The 19742-nt window shown below is 39.5% G+C and overlaps 2 protein-coding genes across 2 annotated transcripts; both read left to right on the forward strand.

Annotated features, from left to right (window-relative positions):
* Window positions 1–6104, forward strand: rps19bp1 (ribosomal protein S19 binding protein 1). The gene is made up of 4 exons (XM_057844477.1): window positions 1–162; window positions 3243–3413; window positions 5713–5810; window positions 5929–6104. The coding sequence occupies exons 1-4, from the start codon at window positions 108–110 to the stop codon at window positions 6100–6102; spliced, it is 498 nt and encodes a 165-aa protein (XP_057700460.1). The 5' UTR covers window positions 1–107; the 3' UTR covers window positions 6103–6104.
* A 1022-nt stretch (window positions 6105–7126) lies between these two features.
* atf4a (activating transcription factor 4a) lies at window positions 7127–12769 on the forward strand. The gene is made up of 4 exons (XM_057844475.1): window positions 7127–7388; window positions 8937–9095; window positions 9449–9733; window positions 11552–12769. The coding sequence occupies exons 2-4, from the start codon at window positions 9056–9058 to the stop codon at window positions 12289–12291; spliced, it is 1065 nt and encodes a 354-aa protein (XP_057700458.1). The 5' UTR covers window positions 7127–7388; window positions 8937–9055; the 3' UTR covers window positions 12292–12769.
* Window positions 12770–19742: the final 6973 nt, after the last annotated feature.

Below are 19742 nucleotides of genomic sequence, written 5' to 3' on the forward strand. Positions count from 1 at the left end.
ACCGCACACCGTGAGCGAACCGGATGTTGACATCAAGCTCACATGTTCGAGCGTTCTTAATTTTTAACGAGTAAAAAAAATAAGCAAAACGACCAAGATAGGCCAAAATGTCCGCGTCATTGATTAGGAGAGGACTGGAGCTGCTAAGCAACGACATTAAAAGTAAGTGTTGAGGCTACAGGCTATAGCAGACGAACGTTTTTCAGCCAAAGTTCGTAAAAAGGGTAGCGCGTTACTTCGGGTGACCATATTTTGATTTTCATAAAAGGGGACACTCGGCCCGGCTTCGAGATACATAAATGATATTAGAAGTTCACTCAAAGATGCCGTGTCACTCTAATATATTTCAAGTTTGCCACTTTGCCTCCTCCGTATGCATAGGAAATCATATTTTATAACAAAATAATAGCTATATAACCAAAGACACCAATTCAAATTATAAAAGATTACTCAACAGGTTTTGCTATTCTTAAAATAACGTTAAAAAAAATGCCTCATCTGTATTAGCGAATCATCCTTGAACAAAGTAATAGTTATCTTTTCAATTCTTACTGTACAAATAAATAATCTGAAGCAATGTTATAAATAATACCTTTTCTGTTCAAAGTCCAGCTTTAATAAATAGTTCTTTTCAGTGGAAAAAATGTAAATCAACCAATAGTCTTACAACAGTGGTCGGGAACCTTTTTGGCTGAGAGAATCATGAACACCTCATTTTTAAAAATGTAATTCAGTGAGAGCCATACAATATGTTGAAAACTAAAAATACAAGTAATGTGTGTATTTTCTCTCATTTCAACACTTTTAAAGTACAAGGGTTTGGGTTAGTCTCCGAATTATTTTTAATAACATTGTTATGCTGTTGCTAATCAATGATGAGTATTTCCTACCATTATTGCGACTTCTGGTGCTGCATGGTTTTGCTGATTGCTCTGTCGTCTGGTTGATACCTGGTGGGGTTAAGCTTCATGCAGGGGTTGAGAAACTTATGCAAGGAGCACCATCAGTGCACACCGAAACAAGTTTATCCATCGGTAGAATTTTTTCTTTACCGAACTCAGTGAAGGACTTGAATAAATCCTCTCCTCTTGTTGTCCCTTTCATAGTCAAAACCTTGCAATCACGCTGAATTGGGATAAATGGCTTACGTCTGTTGACTCATCCAAAGCGAGAGAAAAAAACGGTGCTGTATTTATGTACTTCACTTGCGTTGCCTGATTTTGATTTGACATCATGATGGTCTTTGTCCAAAAAGTTGACAAAAACTCTTCACAAAGGCAAATTCCTCTTTCAGTTCCCGCTGAAAAGTACGACACACCTCGTCTTTTTTCTTTTTCCCATCTTCTCAAAAGGGTTTCTAAAATTAGCTGACAAATGCAGAAAACTCAACTAAAAACGAGGGAAGTTTACTTCACGCTCATGCGTACATCGGCCGCTATTTTCGACAGCAAAATACAGCGACCCCACTTGAACAGTGTCTCTGCCTCATCTGCATTTCCAATGCGATTGATAGATAAATGAAAATATAGACACGACATTTACCGTATTGGCCCGAATATAAGACGGCCCTGATTAGAAGACGACCCCCTCTTTTTCAAGAGTCAAGTTTGAAAAAAGACTTTTTGAACACCAAATTAATTTTTATACTGAAAATAATTACAGTACATCTGAAACAAATGATTATAACAATATATTTGAGAGAAAAAGCATGTTATTTTGCCACATTCTTAATATCTGAACACTTAAATATGTAAACTAAAGTGCAATCACATTCGTAAATGAATGGCTTCTGGTTTTTGAAATGTAAATAAACCATCTACTGTGATAAGACAACAAAGTTGCAATAGCTGCATTAACCATCAAAGTGAGGTCTAACTGTGACTGTAGTCTTGAAACAAATCTGAATAAGGAAAAACACTGCAATAAAATAATGCAAACTGGTTAAACTTGAGAGTGGCTGAGATCTGTCATTACAGAACATTACTCCTCAAGTTCAGCATTCGCTTCAATGATATTTGGCGCCATCTTGCGTCGTGAATGGGTATAATGTCTAGACCCCGAATATAAGATGACTCCCACTTTTTCAGTCTTTATTTCAATGCAAAAAAACGCCATTTTATATTTGGGCCAATACGGAATGTTTGCCACCTTCCCACTAAAATCACTGCGAAAGTCGCCGGTTGTAGTATACGGACTACGTGTCTCATGAACACCCTGGGCTCACGCAGCCAATGGCATGGGATTTGGGGGGGGGGGCTCCAACGTAGCACATCTAGGTTGTTATTTGATGATATCTAGTGCGAACTGTGCGAGTGCTGTCGGAGCATTAAAAAAGTTAACATATGCCGCAAAAGTCACGTCTGCTCATTACTGCACAACACCAGCATATGACTGGTGACTGTCGCAGTTTCACGCAATGCGCAAAGGAGTATAATGAAACTTTTTTTTTTTTTTTCTTAATAGTAGGAGATTTGTCTGCAAGCCAGATGCAGCCGTCAAAAGAGCCAGATCTGGCTTGCGAGCCATAGGTTCCTGACCCCTGCCTTACAACAATACTAATTTAACATACAAAAAATGTCATTTTAGTCCTTAGTTTTCTCCTTCATCCTTGTTTTATTCTCCTCCATGCTTTTCTTCTTCCTTGTCTGCCCATGCATACTTTGCTGTAGAGCTAAAGTTTCCCAGCAGTTTTTGGTTGCCCAACAAATAAGTATGAAAGCCTTTGCAAGAAGTGTCTTTGAAATTGTATTGCACCGACCGAGACGGTAATGGGGAATTTTTGCAGTTCATCTGTGAAGATGCACTTGCACAATGGAACACTGCTCTAAATTCTGTCAGGGAGCCATAACTGGGCAGGCTCTCTGGGAACGCGCCACAGGCAGCACAGTACCGTAGTATTCTGTGCAAAGTGTCAGTCAATTTGAACACACGCTAATTGGTCACGCGAAATGTAATGAAAACCGGACATTTTCATGAATTTATAAAACCCCGCCAGACGCCCCAGACAGGATGTAAAAAGTGGACATGTCCAGGCATTGGTCACGCTAGCATTCCTCATATTCGATAAACGCTTCGTGTCTAAACTGCATTAATTGCAAAGATGGAGAAACAAAGGGGTTACCCTTAAAATTGCTGAAACATTGCTAATGTTCTCGATTATGGTCGAGAATGGTGTCTGAGGAAGTGGGAAAGCTGAGGGCTTTGGTGCCAACTTGAGTGATATAAGTGCTGTTTCCTGCCAGGTGAAAATAAGGCTAAGAAGAAGGTGACGACGCCCAGCTCCGCTGCAGCGATGGCGATGGTGAGCACCAACCGCCAGGGCGTCACCCGCCAGGTCAAACGGTTGCAGGGTCGACTCGGGCAATCCAAGAGCAAAGCAACGGTCAAGGACAAGCGAGTCAAATGTGCCCTCGGTCAGTATTATCCAATCCATGAATATACGGCTAGGCAATTTATATTTAAAATATAATCCTAATGTTTGCTTCTCACAGAAATTAAAATTTTGATCTGAACTCATTCAGTGACTAAGTTCATACTACAGGTCTTAATGCACAAGTCCGATTTTTTGTCATATCTGCTTTTTTGGCGTGCCCGTTTAGACTGCCTTTGTCCATTGAGACCTTTAAGTACTACGCATGCGCACTAATTCGCAGTCCAACACGCGCTGAGCAAGACGACCCGCATGCGCAGAAGCATCAAAACAAAAGACCACACATGCTGGCTGTCATCCATCATTCCAGGGATATCATATTTTTCTTTTTAAAAAGAGGACACAAATAACAGACATAAATAATCCCAGTTTAGGCTTATATTCAAAGTGTATGGATCGATAGCATGCACGCACTGTCCGTGCATGTCTCACACACATACGGGCAGTTTGCCCCGACTCTCGGCCGTGTAAGCGATGTTGAAATATTGCTTATATGGAGCAGACGGAAAACCGATCATTCTCAGGCTTATCCTCAACCCATTTTTATTTTTTTAATGACTGTTGTCAAGTCCGACCCTTCTGAGAAAGCCGTGTTCAAGGCAAGCTAGGCGCTGATAATGCACAGCTGCACCGCTACCGTAGCGTCTCTCTCGCTTTTTGATGGCGTAATTGCTGCATGAATTCCGATTTGCGAGACTAGTCAGTACAGACCGCCGCAACAGTCTGGAAAAACGTGGCCCAGATCGGATTTGAGCCACATACCAAAGTGACCCAGATCGGATTTGAAATGGTCCAGTTCTATGCGACTTGTCACGTTCAGACCGTCAAGTTAATGCCTCACTCGAAGCGGAAAAACATGAAAAAATCAGATTCGTGCATTAAGACCTGTAGTATGAACGTAGCCTAAGACAAATAAATCAATCAATTTGAATCCAAAGCTTTCATGCCAAAGAGAAGTCGGCACGCCAGTGATGCTTTATTTCCCCCAAAGGCTCAGGTGGAGTAGGGTCTGATGTGGCTCCACATGGTCGAGAATATTTTAGTGCTGCTCAAAAGCCAGGAGATGGCAGCGATTCATCATATTAGCCTATTTGTGCAAAAACCTTTTCATTTTTGACCTGGGATGTCCCCGACCCGATCACTAATCAGAAATCAAGTCCGATCACATCATTTTCCAAGTGTCAGAATCGAGTAAAAAATACTATGTTTTATAAAAATGTACATACAGTTATGACATACCCAACTTATGTGATTCTGACTTTACGACGCTGGAGTCTCGTCTGCCTTTTTGTCTCTATTCTGTTCTGAGCAGGTAGTACTTCCACATGCGAGTAAGAGCGCACACAAAGAAGTACATATTTGGACACATGAGGAAGAGCGCAGCTGAGTGAGTGGGGGGGGGGGATAAAGCCTGCGCGCACATTTGTTGCTTGTGAAGCATCCACAGAGGCAACACCTTTTGGACTCTTTATTGTGTATTTTCAATTGTGGTCAAATACTTGGGGCGAGTTTATGTGATTATTTTTGATGATGTGCGGACGCTAACTGATATGTACATGCTAATCGTTTGTGTGGATTGTTATTGCTGTATCCGCAGCTAGTTTTAAACACACATTTGAATTGCTGTTATTGAAGATGAAACGATTTAATTTTTTTTTTTAGTTTCATTTTGCAAGTTTGATGTCATGAGCAGCTGAATGAAGTCAGCAAACCACACAGACACCTGACATTGTCATTTCGGAGCTTAACTCGCTGCCTAGCAAGGACTTAGTTCAAAAGTCTTGGCGAGGACATTACAATGACCTATAATACATGTTTTGGTACAATTATTTTGAGATTTTGAGGGTATTTAGGTGTATTTAAAGGGTCAATTCCGATTTACATGGAAATTCGGGTTAGGTCGGGGACTACCTGTATTTATTTTTGAAATATTAACTCAGTCAAATAGGATTGGATGTGTATCGCCGTCAATGGCAGTGAAACATGACCAGTCTTCCCAATGGAATGGGTTTGATGTCTTGATCCTCTGTTGTTTTGTGTTATGATTTCTTCCCTACTATTTTGATATACCCTGACTTTGCTTTTAATCAGTGTTTTTGTTTACTTTATTTTCATCTCTTGTATGTTCAGTTGTAGAGTTTCATGGAAGGGACTTTCAAATAAAATCTATTATTATTGATAGATCTTTGCGTGTGGCACTTCATCAACATTTTGTTCAAACATTATTTCATTTATTGGTTCTAATTTCATATTTATTTTTGGGTTTGCGTGACTTATTCTAGAGGAGTTCAAGAAGAAAAAGGGAGAAAGTCAGATGAAGGTCAACCTCAAATACTTCATGAGAACTAGCATCAAGGCGACAGATTCGGACACGAAGAAAGTGAGATGTCCTTTTTGATAATAATATTTTGTATAGGTTTTCCATCTGCTTAGATATTCTAATAACAGAAAATGCATGCATGCATAAAGGAATGACCAGGTACTCTTTCCCACTTCAGATCCAGAACTACAATACAGGAAGACAGTCCCGCGATCGTCCCAAGAACCTTGTTGCTCAAAAGCCCAAAGAGACCAAGTCGGTGTTCACGGAGGAGGAGTTTCAGCAGTTTCAGAAGGAATATTTTGGCAGGACCGTGGAACTGAACAAAAATAATTCCTCCCAAAAACACTGAACTCTCAGAATGAAAACATATGATTTGGGACCCCAAATTGTTCAGTTAACGTTAACTCACCTGTATTAAAATTTATTATTCGTTGGCATTCAAAGCGATTTAGTCCGCTATTAATTTGCCAACATGCAAGATGTGGATATATTAGAATTTTTGTTAGTCTGCTCCATTGTGATATCACAATCGTTTTGAAATTCAGATTTGTTCATTAACAAGCACATTCTCAGAAACAGGCAGGTAACTTAACATTTACGTTGTTGTTTAACTTGATAGTTTTATTCATGGGTGGGCATCATGGATAGAAGAAGTCATCAAAATGTTAATGTTCTATCGTACACGTCCCTTTTGATGCTTGTAAAAAATGCCTTGTAGTAGCAGCAATCGGACACCAGGGCGTGGTGTAGTCAAGCTCCACTTGTCACGCTCCTTACCTCCCCTGACTCCGCCTAAAACAAGAATTTCTGGTTTATTCCAAGTATTATTTTAATTCAGTGGACACATATTTGTGGTATTCACTAACGCAGAAACAGAAATTATTCCATTTATTGGACACAAGTGTCCAAATTCGTCGTCTTGGGTCATCGAAGACGCTCTTAGTGCTTAGAAGCACTTGGCACTATTTTGTTTACTATCCGGATCTAATAGAGTTCGCTAATTATTCGCACACATTCCTTTCGGTATGTCAAGTGGGTGAGGAAATTTATCATTATGAAGCAGACAAAGCAATAAAGTACCATGTATGCACACGTACATGTGTTGTTAATAACGTAAAATGAACTACTTTTTACATTTTGGAGCTACACCTCGCTATGATGTGGTTTCTTTTAAGTTTCAACCAATGTTGACGTTTTATACTTGACCTACATTTAATGTATACACTTCACATATGACCTATCATTGGAACGTACAATGCGTCTTTAACCAATGAAAACACTGCAACAGTTGAAATACGCCTGTTTTGTCGTCCAGTACAGCCCGGCGGTAAAGCTAAGACGGGTGTGACCGGGAAGACAAACTAGCACCGCTCGCTCGCGCTGAAATTCTTTAAACATACACACATGGCGGAGGGATATGCTTCATGGTGCTTCGGTGATATATAAGCTGCTCCTACACTTCTAACACACAAGTCTGCGTCCTCTTCTTCGTGTTGCACTTTGTTGTTGTTGCCGTTGGCAGCTAGCTATCAAACATCAACATGGCAGTTTAAAGGCAGGTGGCGGCAACTCTCGCAGCGGCATCAAACGGGCAGGGCATCGGCGAAGTGCACTGGCAATTTCTGGCAAAATGGCGTAAGTAAATATTTTTTTCCTTGGCTTTGAGTGACGCTCTTGTCGTTTGAGGAAACAAACGACGGTTTTAAAATCCATCAAAACTGAAAATAACGCATTCTATGCCTTTTTTTTTTTTTTTTAAATTCAATTGGCTTGTACCATTTGGGGAGTTGTAGGAAGTCGCGCCGAGGCGATCGAATTATAATCTGTAAACTGCTTCGTATGCCTAGTGTGTTCACATAAATGTAGCTTGTCAGACATGGCAGCCAAACGAACTGTCTGCCGTCGTCGAACTCTGCTTTTATTTCGACGCCTATTTTCGTGTTTGTATACATTAAACACTTGACAACGTGGCGTTGTCAAAATGGCGTGCAAGCCGTTGGCGCTCCCGCGGAGTACTTGACAGGAAAATGGCGGGCTGAACAGTTCCGGGGGGCGTGGTCACCGGGTGTTCTACATGACCAAATTAGGAAATGTACTCCGGGGAACGTGGGCGGGCTCTTACTCTTGACGTCACGTGGTTGTAGAATTGGCCCTGGATTGGCTAAAATTAACCTCCCATCCCCCACCGTTATTCTGAGAACGTTTCAACTACACTCTCCAGACGTGAAACATGAAAGTTACAATTTTTTAAAAAATATTTAGCTAATTTATGTCGGTAGTGGGGGGGAGGGGGGCAGTTTTTTTTCAAAATTAGATGTTTTCAGATGTTGGGATTCTTCATTCATCCAGCAACTCAACCTCCATTAACATAAATGCAAAGAGGCACTTTGATGAAGTTAGTTTTACATGTGAAATAAATGGCACAATATGGGAACATATTAAGATGTTACGTGGTAGGTAATACTTATTTATTGGTTTGATTTACACTTCAGAAATAGGTGTACAATTTCAAAAAGTGGTAGCTGTAATGACGACAGCGATAGTCGCCGCTAATGTTGTTGTTGTTGTTGTTAGGGTTGTATGCTCGGTGCTTCACACACTAGTGCTTGTTTAAATATATAAGACGGTGAGTTGTATTTTCATTGGAAAAAATGTCTCTATTATAAAAAGTAATCTCAGTAAACCTCCTACTGTAGATACAACGGTGAGTTGTAGGAGTGATGTATGACATTTTTCATTTCAAAATGTCTCTATTACAAAAAGTAATCTCAATAACCATCCTACTGTAGATACAAAATATATTACATGTTCATTTATTCATAGAATTTAAAATTTAGCAATATTAACTTGGCATTTAAGTGGATAAAGTATTACATTGGAGGAGGACTGAAATGACGGTGGCATGCAAGCAAGAAAACAAAAATATTTAAACTTTGCATAAATGTGATTGTTTGTGCATATTTTTTTCCACAAGACAACCCCAATCACGCTTGAGGGCAGTTTTACTTACAAAATATGAACATTTTTGTGAGAATGTTGCAAAATAAGACAAATTTGTCTTGGCGAACAATTCGAGCAAACTATTTGTGTGTTGTTGGGTTTTGAGCATGATTTGTATAGAAGTATTAAAAAGAAAATGTTTTCTACTTGTTAAGACTGGCCATTTTTTATGTATCTCTACAGGTCTCTCTTGGCAATTCCCCTCAGCTTTGCTGCAGCCGACAGCAGTACGAAACGTCTCGATTTACAAACACCTGTCCACACTATTTTACCCTACCTATCACTGACCACACGCAGCAGCCATGATGCTCGCATTGGAGGCCGTGGAGGCCCTGTGCTCAGGTGAGTGGCACCGTAGATTAAAACGTCTTTACATCGAAATGCAGAGTCGACATCTCTAAACGATGCATACACAAACACCCCCACCCCTTCCAAAAGTGGAAAACAATGAGGGTGTTTTTGCCTTTTCCCTGCAATTTTACAGACCCAACCAAAACGGTAACTCAAATCAGAAGTGATTTATGTTTGAGCATTTTCTGTACTTTTAGACTTTAAGTTCTGTAAACATCATGCTCTTTGTGGTCTTTAAATTAAATGTTATTTTTCCACTTGATTAATTAGGAAAAATAACATTAACCGACTATTAAAACTGTTGTTAGTGGCAACTTTAAGTGAAACACTTGACTATTCCACAGGGCCCTCGTTTCTGATGGCTGACCCAATGGGGCCCCTTCTGGACCAAGATGAAGAGGAAGCGCTTTCACCCTCCTCCTCGCTCAGTGGCGAGGTCCCTGCTTCGCCCCCGCTCTCCCTATCCTTGTCCCCTTATCACACCTTTCTGCCGCCCTCCTCCCCACCTTCTGGTCACCCCTCCACCTCCTCCTTCCTGGAAGCAAAGGCAGTCTCCGACGGGAGTCCTCTGCCCTGGCTGACGGCTGGCGGCCTGCTACACGACCATGTGGGAATGGACCACGCCCAAGGTGAGCTTGGAATGTTAAAGATGGCTTGAGGTAAAAAAAATGAATGTAGCATTTTTTGCCTTCTTGCATTTTTTTTTCTCAAGTTTTGAATAACAAACATTCAATGGGTATATTTTTGAGTCATGAATAAAACCTAATGGATGTTAAAAAGCAGTCCGAACATAATTAATATTATATATTGGATTTTGCTTTTTAGTGCATCAGTGTTGTTAATCCTCCTTTAAAAAAGTAATTAGTTAAAAATTACCTCTCGCAAAATGTAATTTAGTAACTCAATTACCTCAATGTTAGACTAATTAGTTACTTGGCAAAGTAACTGGTTTTACTTTTCATTTTTTACACGTTAATACTTAATACATGATCCATTCTGTAACGTCTTTCACATCAAATATGTTTATATTAATTGAACTGTTTTTATAACATAGGTCACACTGTGAAGTTCGTTGTGAATCAACCGTTAAAGTTGTTAAAATTGCTCCTGTTATTGCATTAGGTCCCTTCTGTCTACTTTAGACATGAGAAAGTTTTAAAACTGTTTCATCATTTAAAGATAGATTCAAGTCAAGATTTTGCTGAATTAGGAGTGTTTTAGATAAAAAAGTTACTTAGGTTTGCTGCAACAGAGCCTTCCTGAGAAGTGTGCTTTAAAATGGTGGTAGTTTACTAACGCCGCCGAGTCAATCATTTCGCATCTAGTTCTATATACATGTGATAGCTACTGTAGCATCATGTGGGCATAGTTTGTAGGCTGTTGGTGTCTGCTGCAGTCTGGTATAATTGGAGCCACCTAGCATCGTGTTTGCAACGGCGTCACAACTCCCTTTCCCCCCCGCCCCACTCCCGCTCTGCTTTCTGCTTGTCTCTTAGACATTTCTCACGTCATTCAACCAACTTAGTAACGCATGGTAACACATGCCTTTACATCCTCAGTAACGGTAACTGTGTTGCAAAGCTGAGAAAAGTAATGAATTAGATTACTCACTACTGGGGAAAAAAACGCCGTTAGTAACGCTGCTATACTCTTAACGCGGTTATTAACAACACTGGTATCAAAAACATAAATGTCCTCATGTAAATTGTAGGAGTTCTAAACCGCATTGAAGGTTATGAAATTTTACAAGGCATCACATTAGAAAGGTTTTTTCCATACTTGACTGTTCAGATCTTGACTGGTTTTATGTTTGTGAAAAGTAGCGCATGATCCAAAACGTTTGTCATTATTGAATGAAAATAATCAAAATGTATAGTATAATGTTTAAAGATGGTGTTTTTCTGTTTGGATTTAAGTTTTTGGGATATCAAGTTGTATGTAAAGATTTTTGATTTTATAACCTGATTCTCTGTTGAGCTGTTTAAATAGAGTAGGTTTTGAAATTCCAATCAGGCCTCCTGACATGAGGAAGGCATAAGCAACATGGCTTAAACAGTCTGCTCAGACCAGCAAATCCAGTTTTAACTGACTCTCACACTGATTTTGAAACTTAATTGGATGTGAGCGGCTGCTGTAGTAGAAACGGAATGTGAGTCATTAGCTTCCTGGAGACTGGCTGACGTAATTTTCCATACTTGCTGAACCATTAATAACAATGATCAAAAATCACGAATGTTGATGCACGGAGCTATGAAGTGTGTTTAAGCGGCCATACATACCACACTAATTCTCTGCTAGCACCAGGGCATGTGGTGTTTAGTGCGTGAACATAGCTATGACGCAGTAGTTGAGTGAGTCTTCCTTTCGCTATGACATTTCCGCTAGCGACCCGGGCCCCTAATCCTGGCGGATAGCCATGTTTAACAAAAGCAATGTCGTGTCTCCAGACGACGCCTTCGCGGGCATGGACTGGATGTCGGAGAAGATCGATCTCGGCGACTTTGACCTAGAGTCGCTCATTGGCTCCTGCTCGTCGGACGAGTCCCCCGCCTCACCTGAGGAGCTCCTGGCGTGCCTCCACTCCCACGTGGATCTGGATCCAGAGCCTTTCCAGGCTGCTCCCACTGAAGAAGAGCCAGAGCCCCTCGCCAGCTCTGTGGAAGTGGTCATGAAGTCTGAACCCTGCTCTCCAGCTCCGCCTCCCTCACCGGGGTTCTCTGAGAGTGAGACCGACACAAAGTCACCCCTCACCGCCATTATTGAACCCCTGCCAGAGGTCTCTCTGGAGACCCCGACTTCGCCGCCCAGCGATTGTGACAGCGACTCTGGCATTGAGTCGTCCGCTGGCTCCCCCCGCGCCAAACCATATGCCAGGCCCGATGCTTTGTCCACATCTTTCTCCCAGTCCCTGAAAGCCAAGGTTAAGTCGTCATCTGGTGCGCCCAAGTTGGTTGAGAAGAAGCTGAAGAAGATGGAGCAGAACAAGACGGCGGCCACACGCTACCGTCAGAAGAAGCGTGTTGAGCAGGAGCAGCTAACCGTGGAACGTGAGGCGCTGGAGACCAGGAACAGAGAGTTGGCCGAGCGAGCAGATGCCATCAGCCGTGAAATCCAGTACCTCAAAGATCTGATGGAGGAGGTCCGCAAGCACCATCGCGGAAAGATGAACACCGCAGGGGCCAAATGATACGACTGGGAGGTGGTCAGGCGAAGCATCTGTACATGCTGATGTCTCCCAGTCTGTTGTCGGATCCCTATTTATGTTACAAAACGTTGGGGCTTTCAGGATGAATTTCAGGATGAGACGAGAGATGGAGGGTTGGCCTCATCCTGAAATTCTACTCAAAAGCCCATTACGCCGAATTTGTTGCAAGTCGAGAAATGAAGATAATCCCGGAGTAGAACCCAGAAATTTGTCTAGTCGTGATAGCAACCTTCCTCTGGTCCAGAAAAGGGCCTCAAGTGCATTTGACAATTCTTATGGCTCGCGTGTGTGTACATACATTTTAGCTTCGAAACGCAATTTAGGTGGTCTTATAGTTTTAATTTAAAAAGATGTGTTCATGGCCTCGTTAGTCTCTGCATTTACTCTTTGTACAAATGCTTTCAGATGACTTTTCATGCTTTATTCTCTTTTTCTAATAAACTTCCTTTCTCAAATCTGAGTATTGTCTTGATGCTGTTATTTTTGTGTCTGAGTGTACCTGTGATGTCTTGGACGTCAAAAGCTAAACCTCCCAAGTAGGTTCTTTTGGATTGACAGAGGGAACCGGAGAAAATGCAGACACTAGGAAAAACCTCGTTAACTGCTAAATACAGACACTACTAAATAAATCCACAAAGGTGGGTCAGAGACTGATTTGAACCCACCAGTCACCTTTCTGCCAAATTCCACATAATTGACCATACAATCCTCCACAACAAAACTGTTGCTAGTAAGAAATGCTTGTTTTGTGAATGATCAGTACCTGAATTTTAAAATGCACCTCATGTTGAAATACCCACATTTTTACATTCTCACATAGCCTAATCCTGTCGTTGAACAGCACCCAATATGTGAATAAAATATCAATATTTCAAAATACAGTATAATCCAAATGTCAATTTTTATTTACCAGTTGAAACCACTCAAAGTCCAAACAATCTGCATGTCTGTCGAGTCATGAAAGTTAAAAAAAAAAAATGTAATTCCCACATAACTTGTCTTCCTTGACAATGACTGATTCAGATCTTTCCAAACTGAAAATGTACTATTCACAACAATTTGGGAACAATTTTCAAATTAAAAAGATTTTTCCAGTCACTATTTGTTGACCTGTTCTAACCAAGTATCAAAGTCTGATTTTTACCATTCACATGCTGTTTCTAAGAACATTCATTTATTAATTTTGTATGTTTCTACAACAGCTCTAAATCTTTTATTTTTCTAATTGTCAAGGCATTGCAGTCCACTTATTCCAATCCTCAAACTTAACACCTAGAGGGCAAAGCCAAGTAAAGAACCAAGTGATTAGTTTAGCTCTTTTGAAATGTAAAAAAAAAGTTATCACCAACACTTAAAGATAATTAAAAGTTTTTTTTCTTTTAATGGTCAGATATTTGCAGATTTTTCTGTCAAATATCAAAATCAGTAATAACCAAGGGCGTAGGTTTGCATAGGCTTTGCATAGGGACATAACTAACTTTTCAGGATGCCCAAATTGTCCCCTCCAACTTTTAGCAACCTTATTTGCATAATAGAGGTTGATTAAAAAAGGATGTGGCAAAACCACTGCGGTATATCTTTAAAAAATTAGCTGGATACAAGTATTCTATAACCAAGTTTTTATTTCATGCGGACAATATTAAGCCGATATGAGTTTTAATTTGCTAAAATTACTTGTCAAAACAACTTTTTAATTTAGTAATTTAGATGGTCTTCCCATATGTTGTAAGGATAGAATTAACTCTACCGTTATTAAGGGAATTACAGTACTTTCATTATGTTCAGACTTACATTGACCCCTTTTCACTTGCTGAATGTGCCAGTCCCATTTTTCCCCCTCAAACGTACGTTTGATTGGCTGATGACTTGATCACACACACGCACCCCCCCCCCCCCCCCCCACACACACACACATAGTAAATCACAGCCCTGACACAAATACAATAATGCAGCCTCCTCCGCCTCCTTTGAAGATAAGGAATATTGGAGTTTTAAGTTTTTTTCCCCCACCAGCAGCAGCCACTGTAAGCAATGTAAAAAGACATCAATGTTGTGGAGGTGGGGAACACACCACTAATTTTGCTACCGAAAGTCCGACCTGCATCAGAGTTAGTATAACATTAATCTGTGAATATCTCGAACTCGAGTAGGAAGCTGCTTTTAGAGAAATATTCTGGTGTATGTGTTTTCTACTGTTACGTTAATTAAACTGTGATAAATGTAGTGAATCGAGGTTTACCCCCCATCTTCCCGATTTTCATTTTTATTTTATTAATGCAGTTAAAGCAGCTCAAAGAAACTTTCATTTTTTGTTGCGTTGGGCTGTGCTTGTGGACTAAAGCAGTTATGTTTTGCCTGAAGGACGGCTCCATTTTTAGTTATTTTTGTTATTCCCTGACTAAGGCATTTTTTCAGTTATATTTAAATTCCTTTATTTCAATGTTGAGTTGTCTTAAATGTTTATTTCGTGCTATATTTCTTGCTTCCTGAATAATTAAGAGATTATTAACAAGTTTCTATATTTATTGTGTATGTTAATATCATTTATGTTCAAATATTGCTTTTTAAATTTGCTAATAAAATCCAGACATTGATTGTGGAAGTTTTCAAAATGTTTTAGTAGTTTTTACCTGAACCAATACACATGCACTGCAAAAACACACCTTATTAAAACTAGTTAAATTCCCTTGTTTTTTAGTATAAATCCAGAAGAAATAAGTGAAATGACCTGCCAGTGCTTCAACTGAATTTCACTCACTTAGATTTCTTGAACTAAGAAAAATAACTAGCGGAAAATACTTATTTGATGCAAAAAATACTGCATAATTTAAAAAAAAAAAAAAAAAAAGCTTGTCAGAAATGTTCTTAATTCAAAAATAGGTATCGTTCAAAACATTATTTGAAAGCAGATTTTTCTGGATTTTGGTGAAAAATGACCAACTTTCAGATGTATGGGTTTAATAAGAACAAATAGTAATAGTAATATTTAAGTGAAATAATCTGACATATTAATTAAGGGTGTAACGGTACATGTACAGTATTTGTATTGAACCATTTCGGCACGGGGTGCTCGGTTTGGAACGGAGGCGTACCGAACGAGTTTCTGACGTAATGTAACCCTTACTTTTCGAGGCTGTGAGTCGATCGGGTTACAGTTTCTTTGTGTAGATTAGATTTACTCCATTTTCTCCACTATAATGAGGACCAGCATGGTAGGGCAGTATATAACCCAGAAACTTCAACAGCGCGACAACGTGGCTGCCGTGAGAACGCAGTGAAACGCGGGCGTTTAAAGTCAATCAGCCAATGTACAGCAGTCCCAGAAGCTGCGCAACACGACGCACGCGTAAAGAACGGCAGAGTTTATTATTTGACACGAGACGCGACCCTCCTGCGTCAATACTACTACCGGTAGCTAGGATTGGGCCGGAAGTCGTGTAAAAATACGGTGGATCCGGTCAATTTTCAAACTAATATGCAATCGTAACCCACTTTTTGAGTCCATCAGATCTCTTGAGTGGTAGATCGGGGCACAGTTGACTTCTTTGTTGATTTACTGCGGTCTTTTCTGCTATAATAATAACCAACATGGCCCCGTGTTCAATACAAAACCCTCCTACCACAACAAAATAAGTAGGAACTAATACTCACATAGGAACTAAATTTATACAACATAAAATATACAATATAAATGACTACTACATCACATTTGTAAAATATAAACACATACTACAGTAAATAATAAACCTGTAATTAAATAATAAGAATACACAGATCCTGCTTACACAATTAAATTTATTAATTTCTGTGTGGCGCTTTAACTTGAGAAAATCCAATAAAACTTTTGAAAACTGTTCATAAGAAAAAGATTCATTGAGGCATTTCATTTGTAAAATACATGTTAAAATCTTTGTCATTGGGACAGCTTTTCTCCTTAGCACAGGACTTCTTTTTTCTTCTTTCTTTCAGAAAGAAAGCTGACCAATATGTGGCGTCTGAAAGGCAAATTGTTGTTGGATTATTATGTTTAAATACCCGCTACCTTTTGAGCAGAATTCTAGCTTTGTATAGGCTAATGTTCCGATTGTTGAAAGCACAAAAGTGTAATAAACAACTAGCACATTTATATTCTGCATTTTGTTTTCTTACTGTACGTACTGGACCGAGATTTTTGTGTACCGTTAGACACTTAATATTAATCTGTTAACTAGTATTTGACTCTCAAAACAAGATGGAGAAAATTATTCGACCAGATTTAAGAAATGTTATCAGATTAAGACGTTATAAATTTGCAGTGTGAAAGTTCGTATAACTCAATACAGATTTATTTTGCATTTGTCATATAGCGTATCAATTAATTACATTCATATTCGTGAGAAATATAGCCCTGACCCCCTTTCACCCAATCTGTTTGGTTTTATTAATCTCCCATCCCCAGGAAAAGTGTACATGCAAGTTATGCTGTTATATCGTCACTACCAATATTGAGACCAAACCAACACCCTTGGGAACAACGCCCCAAAAATTCCATATCCATATGGCCCTAAATAAAATGTAATGAATAAATCAAGATATCAGCGAGTTTCATTAAATGTCTACATTCTTTTAGAAAATGGGACTTCACTAGTATTTGCCTTGCCTGCCCTTGAAACTGGGTGGTCACAAGTTTACAAATGTGGATGGCACCTGACGAACACATGCTTGCTTCACGAGTTAAACAAATGTCACCAACATGTCCTCGTGTCCTACTTGATGTCCTTCTTTAGTGCTTAAGTTAATTATCCTGGCAGCCCGCCTGCTCCTCAGCTGACATTCAGCACAGATTAGCGTCTTAGGCCTCTGTATGACCACAAGGTGAGGCAAAGAAGTATATGGATAGCCAACGATTGATTGTGCAATTGAGTGGGATGCATAATTTTCATCATAGATAGTTACTTAGAAAATATAATCCATGAAATCATCTTTTATGATTTGTAGTTTTTGTCTTCGTCAAAGACGACGATAACGAAAATATTTCGTGACGACGAGCTAAAAACGTGTCTTGAGAGACAAACATAAAGAGGCGGATGCCAGCTTTCGCCTGGCAAGACGAGAACGAGATGAAAATTCGCCATAGTTCCGTCATAAGTTGGCAATGTGTGACATTTTGTTATCGCCTGTGTAGTTGGCACGATCGTAGCAGTGTTTGGTCGTGTCACTCATGTCACGTGCTTATACCCCACGCCCCCGCCCACACGCTTACCCACCGGTCCTCTCCAGGCTCCAGATTTGCCTTTTGTGAAACATATCTCAGGGGCTGCTTGGTAAGTTTTGTGTTATCTTTGCTAGATATGCCATGTTGCTTTAGCCTTTAACAGTCTGCGCTGAGTGACCAACATACACAAAATGTAACTTGTAACGTTAGCATAGCGTTGCCGTTTGCATTTAGAATGGTGCGTGTTGTCTTAAACGCTTGGAAAACTTTTTTCATACAGTTCGTGGTGTCCAGGTGAGTTTAACTAATTGGAAATAATGTACAGTTTTCCTGGTGAGTGTATATTATCATCACAAAGATGGTGATGTCCTTGTAGCCTCTACAATTATGTGCTTGTCTGTCAATGTTAGGGTGACCAAACATCGTCTTTTGTCCGGACAAGTCCAGTTTTCAAGTCCTCTCCGTAGCGTCCAGCCCGGTTTTATAAATTCATGAAAATGTCCTGTTTTCATGATTTTTCACGGGACCAATTTGAAGAGAATCCTGCCGCTGGGGGGCAGCACCTGCCTGCGTTGACGTGGCTCCTAAAAGTAAGGGGAGAAGTTGTTATTCTTGTTTTGTGTTGGCAGCTTACCCCTTGTATCATGGGGCATTACCACCATCTAATGGGTTGAAGGTTTGGCAAGAGATCAGGCAGTTACAGACTATTATAAGGAGTAGTTCTAAGAGACGTTTATACTGTTGTAATTTATAAAAATGTTTAGTTGGCACATAGCCTACTGTGTGTGTGTATTGACTGGACTACATTTCCATGAGTCTACATTATACTATTTTGTTTTTAAATCATTAATATTATTGTTTTTGCATTTTTATGGTTTGATTATTTTTAGAAAGAATAAAGCCTGTTGAGTAACCTGTAACCTGTTGAATAAAAAAAATATTTCCATATAGTATAACATTTATACTATAACTTATACTATATATATATATTTTTTTATAAAACTGAATTTTTCTATCCAGACGGAGGAGGCACACTTTAAATATACAGTGCCCTCCATAATTATAATAATTGGCACCCCTGAAAAAGATGTGTTTTTTAGCTTCTAATATTTTTTTTAATTCAAATAATATGGGACCTTAATGGAAAAAAAGAGAAAAATCCAACCTTCAATACAAGTGCATTCATTCAGTCGGGAAAAAATCCCACATAAAGAAAAAAATATTTGACATCAAATAATGTGTGTCACAATTATTAGCACCCCTGGTGTTAATACTTTGTACAACCCCCTTTTGCCAACAAAACAAGGTCTGGGGACTGAGATGGCCATGGGAGGAGCTTGATTTTGTGTCTGGTGAACCATTTCTGTTTAGATTTGGCCATATGTTTAGGGTCATTGTTTTGCTGAAAGACCCAGTGACGACCCATCTTCAGCTTTCGGGCAGAGGGCAACAGATTTTGATTTAAAATGTCCTGGTATTTCAAAGCATTCATGATGCCATGCACCCTAACAAGGTTCCCAGGGCCTTTGGAAGCGAAACAGCCCCACAGCATCACTGACCCACCCCCATACTTCACAGTGGGTATGAGGTGCTTTTTAGCATGCACATCTTTCGTGGCACACCAGACCCACTTAGTGTTTGTTGCCAAAAAGCTCAATCTTGGTCTCATCTCACCAAAGCACACGGTCCCAGATGAAGCCTGGGACCGTGTGTATTTTTGTGTGTTATTTGACATTATTTGATGTCAAGTAATTTTTTCTTTATGTGGGATTTTTTCCCCACTGAATGAATGCACTTGTATTGAAGGTTGGATTTTTTTCTTTTTTTTTTCCATTAAGGTCCCATATTATTTGAATAAAAAATATTAGAAGCTAAAAAACACATCTTTTTCAGGGGTGCCAATAATTATGGAGGGCACTGTATTAAAGTGATATAGGTATCTTTGAGTGAACTTCGAGTAAAATTCAAGTATCTCGAGGCCGGGCTGAGTGTCCTCTTTTTTGGAAATCAATATATGGTCATTGAAAATTGTTGGAAACCTTTATTTATTCATGGAGTAAAACTTATTAAGTTTACAGACGAAAACGTTTTGTTGTCGACTTAAACTAGACGAAATTAGTTTTCAATCAGTTTTCAATGACTAAAACTAGACGAAGATGAACACAATTTGAAATGACTAAAATATTACTATAAGACTAATAAGTATTTTCGTCCGAAAGACTAAGACAAAAATTAAAAG

This window comes from Corythoichthys intestinalis, chromosome 8 (genome assembly GCF_030265065.1).
Source record: "Corythoichthys intestinalis isolate RoL2023-P3 chromosome 8, ASM3026506v1, whole genome shotgun sequence".
Lineage (NCBI taxonomy): Eukaryota > Metazoa > Chordata > Actinopteri > Syngnathiformes > Syngnathidae > Corythoichthys > Corythoichthys intestinalis.

What these genes read in the sequence shown, in the direction of transcription:
- rps19bp1 (XM_057844477.1), top strand. Translation starts at nt 108, where the DNA reads ATGTCCGCGTCATTGATTAGGAGAGGACTGGAGCTGCTAAGCAACGAC. An exon ending in GCTAAGCAACGACATTAAAA is followed by an intron (nt 163 to 3,242) that starts GTAAGTGTTGAG and finishes GTTTCCTGCCAG; the next exon opens with GTGAAAATAAGGCTAAGAAG. An exon ending in CAGATTCGGACACGAAGAAA is followed by an intron (nt 5,811 to 5,928) that starts GTGAGATGTCCT and finishes TTCCCACTTCAG; the next exon opens with ATCCAGAACTACAATACAGG.
- atf4a (XM_057844475.1), top strand. Translation starts at nt 9,056, where the DNA reads ATGATGCTCGCATTGGAGGCCGTGGAGGCCCTGTGCTCAG. An exon ending in CGTGGAGGCCCTGTGCTCAG is followed by an intron (nt 9,096 to 9,448) that starts GTGAGTGGCACC and finishes ACTATTCCACAG; the next exon opens with GGCCCTCGTTTCTGATGGCT. An exon ending in GGGAATGGACCACGCCCAAG is followed by an intron (nt 9,734 to 11,551) that starts GTGAGCTTGGAA and finishes TCGTGTCTCCAG; the next exon opens with ACGACGCCTTCGCGGGCATG.